At 48.8% G+C, this 18,720-nt stretch overlaps 1 protein-coding gene across 2 annotated transcripts in view; it reads left to right on the top strand.

Annotated features, from left to right (window-relative positions):
* Positions 1-594: 594 nt before the first annotated feature.
* Positions 595-18,720, top strand: part of pdzrn3b (PDZ domain containing RING finger 3b) — a 101,554-nt gene continuing 83,428 nt past the window's right edge. Inside the window, exons 1-3 of one of the 2 annotated variants that reach the window (XM_086197408.1) lie at positions 595-1,463; positions 8,453-8,539; positions 13,543-13,650. In XM_086197408.1, coding sequence (XP_086053534.1) covers positions 750-1,463; positions 8,453-8,539; positions 13,543-13,650 — 909 coding nt within the window. In that variant the 5' untranslated portion in view covers positions 595-749. The remainder of the gene's footprint in view (positions 1,464-8,452; positions 8,540-13,542; positions 13,651-18,720) is intronic. The other variant, XM_086197418.1, reaches the window with a different exon arrangement.

Here is an 18,720-nt window from a genome sequence, read left to right as displayed (position 1 = left end):
AAAGCAAATCTTTAGTTGAAAGATTATGTGCACAGCTTATAGAGGAGTTACGGTGAATGCCTCTTCAATGTTGCCTTCACTGACAGTGCGAAGTGTGTCCTTATAGATTTGTCCGTGTGACGACACGGTATGCAAGATACTTTAAAATAGTTGAACGTAAGTTCTTACTCACAAATAAAAACCTGAACTGTTAAAGGAGCCAAGATCTGCAAAACACCAACAAGACGAATCAGCGGCTGAATCCTTTAATTCCCTTCTACATTTGTGTTTTTGGTTTTCATTTTCTCAACGTGTTTTTAATCAAAAGGTTTAAAAATGAAAACTTTTCTCAAAAAAGAAAGAGAGTCATGCATCATCAGCTGAAAATAAAATGGCTGAATTAAGAATCAACTCCAACTGTTAATTTTTTCTCGGTTCGAAGCTTAAAATCGAACTTTTTGTCACAAATAAACACAAAAAAAATTCCTATTTAATTTTATATTTTGTAGGTTCACCACAAGTTGTTTTTTTCCCACTTGGAAAAAACTGTTTAAAAAAGTTCTGTAAAGTTTTCTAACTTTGGGAAAGAGTTTACGAGGCGCGCATGAAGGCACCAGGAAGTCTGGGTCACTCTGGAGCGTCGAGCCGAAGAGGAGAGCTGCTAGTCGGTGAGAGAGCTCCTCCGATGACCAGCTGGAACGCCCCACTGCTCCGACTCTGATCCGCGGGGGTGGGGAGCCCACAAGTTTGGATTGGAACTTCGTAAAACCATGGGGTTCGAGCTGGACCGCTTCAGTGGCACCGTGGACCCGGACTTCAAATGTAACTTGTGCAACAAAGTCCTGGAGGACCCGTTGACGACTCCGTGCGGTCACGTCTTCTGCTCCGGCTGCGTGCTGCCCTGGGTCCTCCAGCAGAGCAGCTGCCCCGTCAAATGCCAGCGGGTCTCCACCAAGGAGCTGAACCACGTCCTGCCCCTGAAGAACCTGATCCTGAAGCTGGAGATCAAATGTGACAACCAGGCGCGGGGCTGCGCCGCGGTGGTGCAGCTGCAGCATCTGGCCGAGCACGCCGGCGTGTGCGACTTCTCCCCGGCCAAGTGCAGGAATAGAGGCTGCGACGAGGTGCTCAACCTGCGGGACGTGGACGCTCACATGCGGGAGACGTGCGAGTACAGGGCGGTGGGGGTGTGCGAGGGCGGCTGCGGGCTGATGCTCAGCCGCCGGGAGCAGGAGCCCGGCAACCACTGCTGCCTGCGGGCGCTGAGAGCGCACAACCGCGCGCTGCAGTGCAAAGTTCTGTGCCTGGACCGAGAGTTGAAGACGCAGACGATCCGAGCCAACCAGCGGGAGAAGGCGCTACTGGCGCAGCTGTCCGCCGTCCACGGCGAGCTGCAGATGACGGCGCTGAAGTACCAGAAGAAGTTCACCGAGTACAGCGAGAGGATCGAGTCCCTCACCAAGACCGTGGCCTTCTCCTGCCAGGTAGGCAGCGGCGCCCAGTCTAGCACCAGTACCAGTACACACCAGTACGCACAGCACCAGCACGCACCAGTACACACCAGTACACCTAGCACCAGCACCAGTACACACCAGTACACACAGCACCAGCATGCACCAGTACACCCAGCACCAGCACCAGTACACACCAGTACACGCAGCACCAGTACACACCAGTACACGCAGCACCAGTACACACCAGTACACGCAGCACCAGTACACGCAGCACCAGTACGTACAAGCAGCACCAGCACCAGTACACAATGGTACACGTAGCACCAGTACACAACGGTACACGTAGCACCAGCATCAGTACACACCAGCACACGTAGCACCAGCACCAGTATACGTAGCACCAGCACCAGTACGCACCAGCACCAGTATGCACCAGCACCAGTATGCACCAGCACCAGTACACACCAGCACACGTCGCACCAGCACCGGTACGCACCAGCACACGTAGCTCCAGCACCAGTACGCACCAGCACACGTAGCTCCAGCACCAGTACGCAAAAGTACATGTAGCACTAGCACCAGTACGCACCAGCACACGTAGCTCCAGCACCAGTACGCACCAGCACCAGTACGCACCAGCACACGTAGCTCCAGCACCAGTACGCACCAGCACCAGTACGCACCAGCACACGTAGCTCCAGCACCAGTACGCACCAGCACACGTAGCTCCAGCACCAGTACACACCAGTACACCCAGCACCAGCACCAGTACACACAAGTACACGCAGCACCAGTACACACCAGTACATGCAGCACCAGTACGTACAAGCAGCACCAGCACCAGTACACAATGGTACACGTAGCACCAGTACACAACGGTACACGTAGCACCAGCACCAGTACACACCAGTACACGGAGCACCAGCACCAGTACACGTAGTACCAGCACCAGTACACATAGTACCAACACCAGTACACGTAGCACCAGTACGCACCAGCACCAGCACCAGTACGCACCAGTATGCACCAGCACCAGTATGCACCAGCACCAGTATGCACCAGCACCAGTATGCACCAGCACCAGTACGCACCAGCACACGTAGCTCCAGCACCATTACGCACCAGCACACGTAGCTCCAGCACCAGTATGCACCAGCACACGTAGCTCCAGCATCAGTACACACCAGTACACCCAGCACCAGCACCAGTACACACCAGTACACGCAGCACCAGTACACACCAGTACACGCAGCACCAGTACGTACAAGCAGCACCAGCACCAGTACACAATGGTACACGTAGCACCAGTACACAATGGTACACGTAGCACCAGTACACAATGGTACACGTAGCACCAGTACACAACGGTACACGTAGCACCAGTACACAACGGTACACGTAGCACCAGCACCAGTACACACCAGTACATGTAGCACCAGCACACATAGTACCAGCACCAGTATACGTAGCACCAGCACCAGTACGCACCAGCACCAGTACGCACCGGCACCAGTACGCACCGGCACCAGTACACACCAGCACACGTCGCACCAGCACCAGTACGCACCAGCACACGTAGCTCCAGCACCAGTACGCACCAGTACATGTAGCACCAGCACCAGTACGCACCAGCACCAGTACGCACCAGCACCAGTACGCACCAGCACACGTAGCTCCAGCACCAGTACGCACCAGCACACGTACGCACCAGCACACGTAGCTCCAGCACACGTACGCACCAGCACACGTAGCTCCAGCACCAGTACGCACCAGCACACGTAGCTCCAGCACCAGTACGCACCAGTACATGTAGCACCAGCACCAGTACGCACCAGCACACGTAGCTCCAGCACCAGTACGCACCAGCACACACAGCACCAGCACCAGTACGCACCAGCACCAGTACACACCAGTACAGGTAGCACCAGCACCAGTACACACCAGCACACGTCGCACCAGCACCAGTACGCACCAGCACACGTAGCTCCAGCACCAGTACGCACCAGCACACGTAGCTCCAGCACCAGTACGCACCAGTACATGTAGCACCAGTACACACCAGTACATGCAGCACCAGTACGTACAAGCAGCACCAGCACCAGTACACAATGGTACACGTAGCACCAGTACACAACGGTACACGTAGCACCAGCACCAGTACACACCAGTACACGGAGCACCAGCACCAGTACACGTAGTACCAGCACCAGTACACATAGTACCAGCACCAGTACACGTAGCACCAGTACGCACCAGCACCAGCACCAGTATGCACCAGCACCAGTACGCACCAGCACACGTAGCTCCAGCACCAGTACGCACCAGCACACGTAGCTCCAGCACCAGTACGCACCAGCACAGGTAGCTCCAGCACCAGTACGCACCAGCACTCGTAGCTCCAGCATCAGTACACACCAGTACACCCAGCACCAGCACCAGTACACACCAGTACACGCAGCACCAGTACACACCAGTACACGCAGCACCAGTACGTACAAGCAGCACCAGCACCAGTACACAATGGTACACGTAGCACCAGTACACAATGGTACACGTAGCACCAGTACTCAATGGTACACGTAGCACCAGTACACAACGGTACACGTAGCACCAGCACCAGTACACACCAGTACACGTAGCACCAGCACACATAGTACCAGCACCAGTATACGTAGCACCAGCACCAGTACGCACCAGCACCAGTACGCACCAGCACCAGTACGCACCGGCACCAGTACACACCAGCACACGTCGCACCAGCACCAGTACGCACCATCACACGTAGCTCCAGCACCAGTACGCACCAGTACATGTAGCACCAGCACCAGTACGCACCAGCACACGTAGCTCCAGCACCAGTACGCACCAGCACACGTAGCTCCAGCACCAGTACGCACCAGCACACGTAGCTCCAGCACCAGTACGCACCAGCACACGTAGCTCCAGCACCAGTACGCACCAGTACATGTAGCACCAGCACCAGTACGCACCAGCACACGTAGCTCCAGCACCAGTACGCACCAGCACACACAGCACCAGCACCAGTATGCACCAGCACCAGTACACACCAGTACAGGTAGCACCAGCACCAGTACACACAGCACCAGGTGCTTGTCCTGGGATGGGAGTCAGTTCTCCTCTGAGAGGCTGGTGTCCTGCTGCCCTGCCTGCCAGAGACATGGATGTCAGCCTGCCACTAGGTGTCCACCCTAACACTCACGTCCCGGTGCTGTCATAGTGGACGTCCCCTTCCCTGGCCAAGCATGGACGTGATGAATCGAGAACCAGAAATATAGAAGCGAATGTGACTGCACTGACATCAGCTCAGCGGAGGAGCTGCGCGCTGGTTCAGGGGTGAAAGGCTTGGCTCAAGTCCCACATGTTTGACTGTGTTCACGTTGCTGCTACATCTGACTTTATAAATTGAACCACTTCCTGTAGTTTTCCTCACTGGAGTATTTTAACACACCTGGACACAAATCTAAGATTCCCAGATTTCCAGTTGTTGGTTCGTCAGAAGCTGGAGGAGCTCGCTGGGCCTGTTAGTTCATGTGACAGCAACATGGCGGCTACTCCAGAGATCTACTGCACACTCATCTCTGGTGGAACTTGACACGTATAAACAGATGCAATTATAGCAAGGGGGCTGGCAGGGGTACTTGCAGTGGGACAAACAGTGAGACTAGCTGGGGGGCTAAGAGTGGGACTAGCAGGGGGCTAACAGTGGGACAAACAGTGAGACTAGCTTGGGGCTAACAGTGGGGCTAGCCGTGAGACTAGCTGGGGGTTAACAATGGGGCTAACAGTGGGACTTGCTGGGGGGCTAACAGTGGGACTAGCTGGGGGTTAACAATGGGGCTAACAGTGGGACTAGCTGGGGGGCTAACAGTGGGACTAGCTGAGGGGCTAACAGTGAGACTAGCTGGGGGTTAACAATGGGGCTAACAGTGGGACTAGCTGGGGGGCTAGCAGTGGGACTAGCTGGGGGGCTAACAGTGGGACTAGCTGGGGGGCTAACAGTGGGACTAGCAGTGGGAGGCAGGTGACTTGGCATCTACCGTTGCTGCCCAGCTTCCTTTTTGTGGTGTCAGCAGTCCCTTGAATGACCTTCCCGGAGGAAGGGTGCTGGCGTCTAGGCCCAGAGGAAAGAACCAGCGTTGTGAGTGTTGCTACATTAGCAGCTAAGGGAAATGCGTCTTACTATTGGCGACATATCGAGTCAAAGAGCTGCCTGCAGAATTTCTCCTGAATCAGCATCTGGCTCATGTGACCTACTTCAGCCCGGTTTGGAGCCACCTTGGTCTCCTCGGCTTCGACCCCCTCAGCCAGATGGAAGATTTTACTGTCATCTTTTAATATCCCAGCAGGGACTGCGAGGGAGATCGGTGTGACCTGGACGTGTGGAAGCACTGCCTGGAGTTTCCATTAATAGTCTGAAGGCCTCAGAAACGCCAGCAGGAGCAGTAAAACAAAGCTAAAACAAAGAAAGGCGAGAGCCTGGTTGCTGTCAGGGCTGCTGGAGAAGCTGTCACACTTTCCATGCTGTCTCCGTTTTGAACTCTGTTGTGTTTGTGCTGCAGTAAAAATCATCCCTCAAAGTCCCAGGATATGAACCAGATTGATTTTAAAGCATGAGGCAGTGAACGCACTGAGGGCCACGGTGGCTCATTGGTCATCTCTGAGGCGTGGCTGTCAGCTCAATGCAGCGCTCACTTCATATGTGACACACACATGATTTCCTTCGGCTTCTCCTCTTTGAGCGTCCCAGTGCCACGTGCCCTGCCAGATCAGGTCACCAAGTTCCTGCAGCGGGATGGCGAGCCAATTCTTTGTTAACTTTTGTTCCGCGTCACAGTCCCTTCACTATAATTTGATTGTGTCACAAGGCAGACAGAGGGGAGGCGGCGTGGTGGAAAGTGTGACTGGTGTTCACCGGGGATGTGCCAACCGAGTCACCGGCGAGCAGCAAAGTTCCACAGCTTTCTGTTCTTTCCTCAGTGACGAGGCTGCCAGTTTGTCTTCCATGAAGTCAGATTAGACCTTCGTTTGCCCTCCCTGGTGAGATCTCTGTGGCGGTTGGAACGTTGAGTTTTATCACCCGCACATACCTGATGTTTTAGCGAATGCACAGCCTCCTGGAGAGAGCCTCTTCCTCCCAAGTGTTGGCAGATGTGGCAAAAAACTTTCTGTCTCTCACGGCTGAGATGTGAGCACTGAGGAGGAAACTAGAGTACAAAACCATCACTGGTGGATCCTGATGTGTCAAAGGGTTTTTTGCGCGTTCATGAGTAGGGTATTTTTAATGATCCACGAATGGGCCTCTTTCTTGACATGTTCTTATGCACAAATGTATTCTTATGATTTTTACAGTTAAAAATACTGTCAGCTTTAATGTAATAAAAGATACACAATCATGTCAGAAACAAGGACTTAAACCGAGCCTTCAGGCTTTTCCCTCTTCCTGCCAGACTAAATTCAGGGCTAAGAAATCCTAAAGTGTGTTGAGCACTTTATGTGCAAGAAAATTTCATGAATGAGGCCCAATAGTTTTGTTTTTCCAAAAGCTTCCATAATGCGTGTTGGACTCTGTTGCTCAGGAAACAGCTGAAGGTTTCTTCCTGTCTGCCGTCCTCTTTACATGATTGGCTGCTGTAGGATGACGTCTGGACCCTGGTCTGGACCACTTAAACTGTATCTCTTGAGTGTCACTGCTCATCCTGGTTTCAGGTGAACCAGGGTTTGGTTCTCATCTGGTGGGAACTCAGTCAGTCTTTATTCCGTACCCTCTGTGATAATGGGAGCGAACCAGAACATATTATATTGTGGGTTGAAATCAAAGGACGACGGGACCGGACTGGAGTGGAGGAGTAAATAACTTCTGAAGCAAGTGGGCAGAGATTTTGTCTTTTTCTCTGGAGGTCCGTCTGTTGTCCCAGTGACAGTAACGGCTGAAGTCGTCGGATCGGAAAGCATGTGTCGCTAATGGTGCCGTGACACAATGCAGGAGCCCACGTTCCTGAGGGCCCTGATGGTCTCTGAGCCTGTGAGGCAGTCGGGGCACCGTACATGCCAATCATATCTGCTTTATATTTAGTGGCTGTAAGCTGCAGCACACTGAGGTGGCAGCTGAGATGATGTCGGCTCGTAGCGACCCTCCGAGTTCCTCCTGACAGGCCAGAGTAAGAGCTGGCTGTGCCGGTCACAGCGGTTCACAATGAAGCCCAACGGCATAATTTTTCTGGCTGTGAAAAGGCAGTGAGCAGGCCAGGAAGGGCTGAGCCACTGAAACCCATTTTACCCGTTTAGGTCGTGGCAAAACAAAATCAGCACCAAAAATATATAATAGTATGAGAAACGCTTGATGTCCTGTCACTATCTGAGATGTCTAGAGTCACAATTTTCATCTTAGAATAATGACATGCTAAATTCTACCAGGCATGAATGCTGCTGGCTACCAGACTTTCACGGGAAAACAGTAACATGCAGAATATCCCGGGGATATGAAGCCTGCCAATGTCCCCGTGAAGAGAGGCTTCACCCTTTCAGCTCCACAAAAATATGAACCCTCACAGATGCTTTCCCTCCTGCATCTTTTCTTTGTGACTCCAGAATGCAGAAAGAACCAGCCATGAATATTTAGCTTGAAGCTAACAGAAACTCAGAGCTAACAACGGCTAAACTGTCCGTGTACAAACTCTCCTGGTCAGATCCCAGTGGTAGTGGATCACTGCTCAACCTTCTGGATTAAGAAGACCTGGAGGAGGCCTGGATTATATCAGACGACCTGGAGAGTTAGTACATGCACGTCTGGAACAATTCAACTCGTATCACTTTAACCTGAGGAGAGTGTATGACCGTTCTTCACCAACCACCTTATTTTATTGAGATTTGCTGTGGTCTGTGCCTCCATTGTCTTGTATTGTAAGATCAGCCATTTTGCCTACATGGGACCTAAGACCCGATGAGTGTGATTAACCTCCTGCTGTCTCTGTTCACGTCTCTCCTCTGTCTGTCTGTAGGAAGGCGACTCTAAAACTGTGACGGTTGTCCTTCTTCGTGAGGGCGGATCTCTGGGTTTTAACATCATAGGAGGAAGGCCATGCGTGGTAGGTGGAAAATGGCGCGTGTCAGCGACCAAGTGTCATGTGGACTTGAAGAACGATGAGCTGTCACTGTACTGACGGCTCTCAACAGTTGTGCATGTGTTTCCTAGTCTGTGGACAGTTTGGCCACATTATCAACTGTTATTGGTTTGGTTTAGCAGATTTGGCATTACAGATAAAAAAAACTATAATCACTTTTATGGGAGTTAAATCTGGGATTATGGCTGCGACCGCAGGTGTTTGCCTCTAATTGAGGGGATATTGGTGGTGAGGTAAACACAGAGGAGAGGAGAGCGCTCTGATCTGGGTCTGAACCTTTCACACTGGGTTTCCTGCATCCAGGCTCAAGTTAGAGTCATTATTGATGCCACATTCTGTTGTGAGTGAACGGTTGAAAACAATCCCTGCGCTGGTTGCAGCTCCGCCAGGCGTGGAGGTGTCAGTTCTGCTGCAGAGGTTGAGTTGGTGTGTTTCCCCAGGACTCCACTCAACTCCCAGCCACAGTGACGCACTTTTCTGCAGTTACATACATTATCACAGTTTTATGGCACAGAACTATAAAAAGACCTACACATGAAAAGCAGCGTTTTGTGCCAGGTCTCATAGTTTCGCGACCTTTCTCGCTCTCATGACAGAACCATGTATCATGAAAGAACAGAGATAGTACTTGGCTCTCGCTTTCCCTGCAAGCCTCAAATCAACAGTCTGCATAAGCAGCTATTCATTAAAATGGAAATAGCTAATATCCATGCAGCCTCTGACACATGTGTTTCATGTGGCTGTTATTTTGGCCTGGCTTGTGAGAGCAATCAGCTGCCAGATTCTGTGGTCTCTCAAAGGTCTCGTCTACAAATCTGCAGGTCTCCGGGGGGACGTGTAGGGCAAAGCTGTGCTGGAAAGTATTGCAGTGTTAACACTCAGTGGCTTTACAGTTGCAGTCAAGCTGCAGTAAAAGCTGGATTACATTATTTAATTTGGCTACTGTCATTGTCCCATATAAAGACAAGTCCCGCCCACACCAGAGGGAAAACTGTCCAAGGCTCTCCGTTGACTTCGTATGGCATGGAGGTCTCTGTCTGCCGCTTCTGTCTGCTAGCTTAGAACTGGAAAATGACTGAAAGCTGCTGTTGGCTGGGATTTTGAGGAGAGAAACCTGCTGGATCCAGACGTGACTGAGACATCAGCAGGACGATGTTGACCCTCAGTCTAACTCTCAACGCACCGACATGGTAGGCAAGCTGAAATACGTCAAGTGTCACTCAATAAGTTAAGCTAACAGCAGCTAGCATTGCCTGAACCTCAGGTTTCTGCCGATTAAGCTAGCATTTTGAGTGGCAGCTCTGCCGCCGTCGTCTGTGGGAATGAGTCACAAAGTTGTGAAGCAGTTTGGGGTTTTGATCGACAATCGTTGTAGTCATGCAGGTCAGCTTTCTAAGAGTGAATAACCACGATCATCTGGTGACGTAGGGAATCTAATATTTTCAGCTTGATAGAAGCATTTTTATCTTGAAGTATTCAGCGTCTCAGGCTTTGGTTGCACACTCTCTGGTGGGCGTGGTATTCAGAGTATGATGTGTTGTGCTCTCTAAACAAGGGCCATCCTACCAGTAGATGGCGGTATGCCCCTCGCGGCTGTTTGCAATCGCAGTTACTTCTGTTTGACCTTTTTGTCACTCACCAAACAGTTTCGTAGCAGCAAGACTAGACGTCATCTGAGACAGCATGTAATTTCTTGCTTCTGTCTGCACCCCCACGCTGATACTGACTTGAGCGTACCTGGTTCATCTTCGGGTTAAATACTGCACCAGGACTGTGCACCAGGCCAGTTTGGGTCAGATTAATGCGTCTGCATGCCTGAGTGAATCCATACCCAAACTACCTGGTAGCTCGTGTCAGTCCGACTTTAAGAAGCTTTGAACTGGATTTAAGTTTGAACATTTAGTCCAGTTTTAGTTGGCTAACGTGATTGAGACAATCTTTCTCACATCATGTTAGCGTTCATGAGGTAGGAATTAGGCTGGTGGTTGTTATAAAGCTCCACGAGTTCCCTGGACTGGAAGAGCCTGCCGAGAGAGCCAGTCTTGGACGGGGGTCATGACCGCCATGACCGCAGTCTACCTTATGTCCATCCAAATGTCAACATAGAGGCCCTCTGCCAGCCAGGGTCAAGCCTCCAGGCCTGGGAAGCATCTGAAGTTGAAGCCAACCCACTCAAAGGCAGGTCAAAGGTCACTTTACCCAAATAACAAAGGGACACTTTTTTTTCATTTCCCTTTACTGGTGTCTGGCAGCCCAAATAGTTTAGGGCTCATCTGTTTCTTACTGATCCTTTTTTCAAACGTGATGTTTCATAGTTTATGAACTCTCATATATTTGAGTGGAAGCAGAAGATTTTACCACAAAACTGAAATGAACTGCACGCTCAAATGCGGCAAGGGTTTTCTTATAATTACCCAGAATCTGTGTGTAACTGACTTGTTGGTTGTGGACAAAGGTTTTCATCAAGAAACAATCATCAGGATGATTCTTTCATCACAGGGTTTCCATTGGCCGGACCACAGAGACGATATTTCAGACTTTAGGCCATGAAACATTCCCAGTAATTGACCTCATTCAATCGTACAACAATGAAAAAAGGACAACATTCACTTCGTAGTTCAAGCCCGTATGCCTGTGCTCTGGGATTAAGCTCCATGTTTGATTTCAGGATTGACTGGTGACAACTTTAGTCCAGTTGGAAGTGTGAAACACGGTCCCTGGTTTGGGGCGTAACAATGGACATCCACTGATGTTTGAAAGCAGTTCTAATAATGGAATCTGGTGCTGGACCAGGGCACGGGGACGCAAATAAACCCACGGCACCAACTTGCATGTGTATAGCAACTGTGGCTGGTTACTCCATCATTTGATATTCTGTCCTTAACATCTTCAGCAGCTGAGCTAGTATTAACGCTCTGACCGTTCTCTAAAGCCTCTGTCTCTGCTCCGCCCCCCCAGCTCAACGGCATAGGGTTGGCCGACATAATTGTGAAAGTTCATTGACAGTTGCTGAAGGTCCTGCAGGGACCTGGACACCATCAGCAGAGAACTTGTCACTGGCCTTGTTCATAACACCAAAACAGTTACAAAAACACTTATTGCCATTGTTTGGGTGAATACAAGTAATGATCATAATAATTTCAGAAAAATTAGGAGTACAAAAACATGTACAGTATTTTTCTTAGGCCTTCATTGAAGCCTCACAGGTGTTCACCTGCACTCATAAGTGTGGATGTAAAAGATATTTTATCAACTTGCACTGAAGCGTCACGGGGTACGTTGGTGCCCCCACATATGTACTTGAAAATACGAGACATAAAAACTGATGTTGGATGAAAATATTTATCTTTCTTTAATTAAAGAACGACAAAAATGTTGGCTAGAAACAAAGATTTGATTTCCTGGCCGGATGGAGAAGCACATCTCTAGCTGGGGAGAAGCCGGGGAGACAGCCCTGTGGTCCGAGGGTCTGGCGAGTGGGTGTCTCCCTGCGACAGTTGTGAGAGTAAAAGGTCTTCACATCTTTACGAACCCCAAGATGGCTGATGGAAAAGTTCTGTCCAAAGATGCAATAGAATCAAATAGCCACCGTTTTCGACTCCGTCCTCCATGAAAACATTCCCTGGGAGCTGGGAAATTTTTGGAGGAACTTCCCTGGTATCACTACCAGGGTCCAGGGTCTAAATTTACTGCGTTACAGAGTCCCAAAAGACTCCCACCCTGAGAGGTAGTACTTTTAGACGTTCCAGCAACTATTTTGTTGTTGTTTCTGTGTCCATGATCCAGTAGCGTCATAGAACAGAAAAACAAGAAAGCCCCCGACCGATGACAAGATCTTAGACCTCATTCACCGTATTTAGGACCGGTGGCGCTCAGTGAGGAATGTGGGGATTGGCATACGTCAGAGAACTCCTCGAGTTCCAAGGAGCTTTTCAGTTCCAGGACCAAACGTCTGGTGGCTTCAGCTGTCTGTCTTGTGTTGAACGTAAGACCCCAAAGACAGGGACCACATTGCGTTGCTGTCTAAGATGCTACGCATTTTGTTGGTGGATGTTTTGCAGGTAATCAGCTGAGAGAAACAGGCACAAACTTTGTGGAGGTGGGAGCATGTAAATGAGGGCTTTAATGTCCCACTTCGAAGCAGCCAGCGAGGAGAGGAAGAGAGGAAAACTGGAGGAGAGAGAAAAGAGAAGAGGAAGACAAATGTTGCTTTAGTTTTCTTTAGAGCTCAGTGGTGGGGAATCTTCTGTCTCGTCTGGTTCGAGGCCACATCAAGAGTTAATTCACAAAGACACGAGAGCCATTCTTAAAGGAATAAAAAGAAATGGCATGAAAACAAATTGATAAGCAGGAAATAAGATTGCAGATACATACGATTCAACGATAACATTGTCATATATTCTCATTGTCGTAACCTGTGTGTCCAGGGTGTGTGGCACCTTTGGAGTCACACACCGTCCATCTAAAGAAGGTGTGTGTACAGTTCTGTGCTCCAAATCAGCCCTCAGCTGGTCCAAGAGCTCTAGAACCCAACCTCTGGATCGGGGTTGTGTTTCTCTAATTATCGGCGAGAGAATTGTGCTGAATCAGCAGTCGAATCCTCGGTGCGCACTTAGGAGGTCAGTCTGCCCGTTTGTTTACGTGAGAGTTCCGTTTAGCGCATTTGTAGACTCAGGAACCTCCGGTGAATCGGGCCCTGAATGTGAGCTGTGAGTTCGTGATGTGCGGTTTGTAAAGACGCCGCCACTCATGTCTTTGTGTACGTCACTCTGGTTGTGTGGGGGTGCCACGGGAGCACCGCACCTTCTAACCCTGTATTTATTTGTGTTGTACCGGGGAGATGTTGCCAAGGGCAACAGGGCGGGGGTGGTGGGGAAAGGGCTTTTTGATTGTTTAAAGTTAAAAAAAAAAAAAGAAATTGTTGACAAAAACCTGTGTGAACGTTCTACCACCGCTTTCCTCCACAGGACGACAACGACAGCACTTCAGCTGAGGGAATCTATGTGTCCAAGATCGTTGAAAAAGGTCCGGCGGACAAGGAGGACGGCCTTCTGCTCCAGGACAGAATACTAGAGGTACGTGTTGTCAGTCTGGCGAGGGCGGCTGTCGTGCCGTAGATGAGAAGTGGGATGATGTGACGGCTGCTGTCTGCGCTGAAAAGGTGACGAGAGCGAAGCAGAACGAAGCTGAAGGCAGCAAATCTGACGCAAGGAGCATTTATTTACACTGCAGGATTTTACTGCTGCTGAAGACAAGAAGTCCTGCCCTGCTTGAGTTTCAGCATTCACGTGTGCCAATCACCGCTCGGAGAGACCTGAGGCGACGCGTCTCTCCGACTGCAGGAGAAAGAGCTCTGTGTTGGCTTCCTAGCCGGCAAATCCCTAGTGACAGAGCTGCCGTGTAGCATCCTCCTCTTGCCTTTAAACACAATCTCGTGTGGAAAGGCCGGCTCTCCCTGAGGTCAACTTCAGGGATGCATTCAAAAACTAACAAAAGCAAGAATCTCGCACAATGGCGGCATTGAATGGCGAGGTTTATGTGGATTACAAATGTGGATTACCGCCGCCGCAAGATGACAAATATGGTTTGTCGCAGGCTTTATTGTCAAACCTCGGTGAAATTGCCCCCAAGCTTTTTGACCAGTTTATTGCTTACAAAGATGTTTGTGGAAAGTGTTTACAAGGAAAGAAGACATCTGGACTGAGTTAATCGCTGCATCCTGTCATTCAGTCTCTAGAATTACTTACAAAAAAATGCCACAAGTCATCCGTCACAAGTTGCGGTTCTGAATATGATGGCTGCAAGTGCGGCGGCAGCACAACAGAGAAGTGACATGTTAGTCCTCAGTTCTAATCTCTTCAAGCACCTGCAATTTGAGATCTGTCATTGGATCCTCTGGCAAGGACAGGTTGAAGCCAGATCACTTGAGCGAGCACCAGTGGTGCCTGCATCTGCAGGGCCTGAGTGTAAGGGCAGGTGTGTGTGTGTGTGTGTGTGTGTGTGTGTGTGTGTGTGTGTGTGTTAATAGGCCAGATGTTGCTGTATTCAGTTACCTGAGGAGATCACTTGTGTAGGATTATAGCCATTCAGCTTTTATCAGCTTTTTAAAAAGAGAGGGAACAGGTTTAGCTTTAGGATAACGCGGCACTTGTTTTGTCTCCTTTATGACCCATTGTGGGCAAAGTCACAAAATCTGTCTGAAGAAGAGAGAACATGAGGAGGAAGGACACCGAGAGCCTGAGGAGGTGGCAGAGCCCACTGTTGCGTGACCTTAATACCACCGGGCAAAAAAATGACGATAAATGTAAAAATGTGAAGACTGTTCAGGGTTGTTGTTCCACTTTAGCGCCTTTCATTGGACAGGGAACCTGATAGTGCAGGTGGTTCATGTTTCGAAGGCTCCTTCTTTGTTGGATGGTAGAAAGTTCCATGTCATGCTTTTTAAGCCCACAATAAGAAACGCAGCGAGCTGATGATGCGTGTGGTTGTGCGGCGGCGTCTTTAACCCGGTGACTGGGTCCCTGACCTCAGCTTTACAGTGGTAGAGGAGAGGAATTCAATCTCACGTGTCTGAAGGCATTTTCATGCTCATGTTTTGAAATTGTGGCTTGAAAGCAACAGCTCGCACCTCTGACCCGTTCCTGTGTGGGATCAGCTTCCTTCAGAGGGCAGAAGCGTTTCATCCGGCCGCGCATCGCACCTCTCCACGCCGTCACTCTGGTGGCGTTGACACATCATATCTACAGAAAATATTTCACGTGCAATCTTTTCACTGAAGAGATTTTCCAGCACCGGTTTCTTTTAGAGGAGCAGCTCCAGGGGTGAATGTGATGATGAATTACTTCCTGTGGATTCGTTTCCTGCACGTTTTTGAGCTCATTATCAAACGATTCAGCATTTTTTGAAAGTGAAGAATTGCAAAAGCCTGAACAGTCGATGCTTGAAATCTGAGCTTGAAAGTTTAGTTTGATTCAAGATGCTAAATATTGAGTTCACCAGCGACAGTGGCGGCCCGAAGCAATCTGGTGCCCCAGGCCAGATTTTTCCTGGAGCCCCCTGGCCGTGGGCGTGGTGCGGGGGGCTTGACGATGGGGTTTATTTTCTCACACGCATTGTCGCTGACATTCCATTCAAATAAAGATGTATTGGTTAATTGGCTCCCTCCTGTGGCCAAAAAAGGATCACTATGTTACAATTCTGCAGCTACACAAAATACCTCTGCTTCTTCATGAATGTTCCATAGTCACATCATCATCTTTTATGTGAGACACACACAGTGGTTCCACTTGCTAACGAGGGACTCCTTGTAGTTGGCCATGTACCAGTGATTTGTACTGTCATGAAACGTTTTTTTTAGCTAGCTTAGAATGTGGAGAAGTTTGCAAACTTACCACTCAATCCCCTCTGTGTTTCCCCTGTTTTTCCTCTTCTTCTCTTTCTTCCCTGTGCATCGGACGGTTGTCTCTTGCTGGACATCACAAAAAATAAACCACGATGAAACAGCGCGTCACTGTGACGCTTCGTCACAGAATCAGCATGCTGCCTGAACCTGCTGCTGGGCTAAACCAAAACACAGTGCAGGGGTGTTTGTTGTGATGCCCCAAATGTAATTATCTGAACTTGCTAATTTGAGGGCGCCTTTTAAATGCATTATATTTACATATAATGTATATACATAAGTTAGAACTTAGAAGGAAAATAAAATAATAACATCACAGAAAATGTTTGGTGGTCGCTCGCTGGCGCCCCCTCCCTCGTGTCACCCCAGGCGATCACCTGGTCTGCCTAATGAAGACTGGCGAGCTGGGAGTTCATCTGTTTCACCGTGACAGCACACAGAAGCGTCATGACGGCTTGTCTGTGTGTAGTCCTGTTGTTGGTTTGGTGGCGTGCAGCATCAGGCCAGGCCGCCGCTGGAACTGAGGCAGCTGAACAATAAGTCCCTCTGTTTGTGAGTGGCACATGGGGCAGAATTTGATCCACTGATGCAGGGAAGAGGATTTGTAGACTTTTAAGGATGTTTACAGACATCATGCCTCCATGTTGAAGTCATCAGCAGCCCTGTGGTCACTCACAGAGGGACGGGGAGTTTGTCGTCCCGCCTCCTTCCCTCAAGCCCAGTCCAGTGACCACTGTGCGCCAGTTAGAAGGTGTAGTGTAACCACGTTCACCTGAGCAGGCAGGACCAGCACTGCTTGTAGCAGACATACATGGATGTAGCATGAACATGACGATCCGCGGCTCGTCCCTCTCAAACAGGCTCTTAGCGGGGGAGTGTGATAGCAGAGGCTCCTGGAGCCGAGCTGCAGGCTGCTATGAATCAGGACATGAATACCTCCTTGTTCAGCCAGACATTTTTCTCATAAAAACCTTGAGCTGTTTGCCTACTCCAGCCCCCTCAGCGAGTGGGAGAATCTTAGCACTGTGGTCAGGATCTGCCCCGTTTGCAGACAGGCTGCGATCCAGCCAGCTAAACGTGTGAGTTCAGTGGTGTGACGGCTGCCGTTCCGTCGTTGATTGATACGGCCGGGCTATAAATGGAGCCCGGCGGTTCTGTGGTCAGTGTCACCTCATACTGAGTGTCTCCTCTGTGGATCGCTCGCCTGTTCCATTTGTGTGACCCTGTGACTGAGCGAACAGCGTCCCAGAATGGCGGCCTGGACGCTGGGGCCTGGCTGCTGTTGTAAATGTCGCCTTGTAAATCTTCAGCAAACATTCTAAGGTCGTTGGGGGGGGGGCAGCACCGACTTTAAAATAAACTGACACAGGGAGATGCCAGTTCCAGTATGGAGGACAGGATTGCGTGTGTGTTTGGGTGGTAGGGGTGTTGGGGGGGCCAACCAGCAGGAATGTGTTCCAGCTAAGACAATATTTATATAAATATGTAAACTGGAGTTCATCTGAATGGGAGAGCCCAGAGTGGAGGGCCTGAACCCCACAGAAAACCCTTCATAAAGGCATCAGAGCGCTGAATAAGCAGTACTTAGATATGTATGTGTGAACATGGCTGTGTGCACATGTATACACATATATATATATATATATATATATATATATATATATATATATATATATATATATATATATATATATATATATATCCATATGTATATATATATGTATATATGTATATATATATGTATATATGTATATATATATGTATATATGTATATATATATGTATATATGTATATATATGTATATATATATATCCATATGTATATATATATCATATATATATGTATATATATATGTATGTATGTATATATATATATGTATGTATGTGTATATATATATATATATATATATATATATATATATATATATATATATATATATGGATATATATGGAGATATATGGATATATATGGATATGGATATATATGGATATATATATATATATATATGGATATATGGATATATATGGATATATATATATATATATATATATATATGGATATATATATATATATATATATATATATATATGGATATATATATGGATATATATATGGATATATATGGATATATATATGGATATATATGGATATGTATATATATGGATATATATATATATGTATATATATGGATATATATATATGTATATATATGGATATATATATATATATATATATATATATGGATATGGATATATATATATATGGATGGAGAGAGAGAGACACAGAGAGAGAGAGCTGGAAGCTGCATGAATGTGAAGCAGCTCTCCCGACCGCCATGTTCTGCTTCACACTGACTGACTGATCATTGACGCTTTCATTTGTCCTCTGCTGCGTGTGAACCGGCTCCGTTCTGTGACGTCTATATTTAAGCTGCAGAGGCGTGACTCTCCAAGCCACACAGCTGTGCTCCGCTGCGGTCACTGGCTCAGTGAGTTGCGCGGTGACCCACCGTGAGCCACTAAACACCTCCACCCCCCCTGCAGTGACTGGAGGATCAGGTCACCAGACCCCACCAGCCTCAGTGTGAATGGAGCCGCGTTGGGAGCGCAGGTCCACGAGCCTTTATTTCTCATTTGTTACTGCTGGGGTTGTGAGGGCCGCCGTCCCAGGCAAAGAATCTCAGAGAAGCTGGACAGAAAACGCTGCACATGAGCTGCACCATTTTTTTCCTCTCAACATTCCAGAT

This window comes from Aulostomus chinensis, chromosome 3, assembly GCF_037954235.1.
Source record: "Aulostomus chinensis isolate RoL2024-O1b breed Wild chromosome 3, RoL_Achi_v1.0, whole genome shotgun sequence".
NCBI lineage: Eukaryota > Metazoa > Chordata > Actinopteri > Syngnathiformes > Aulostomidae > Aulostomus > Aulostomus chinensis.
The sequence above is the reverse complement of the archived record's forward strand: the minus strand, read 5'-3'. Positions and strand labels throughout refer to the sequence as shown.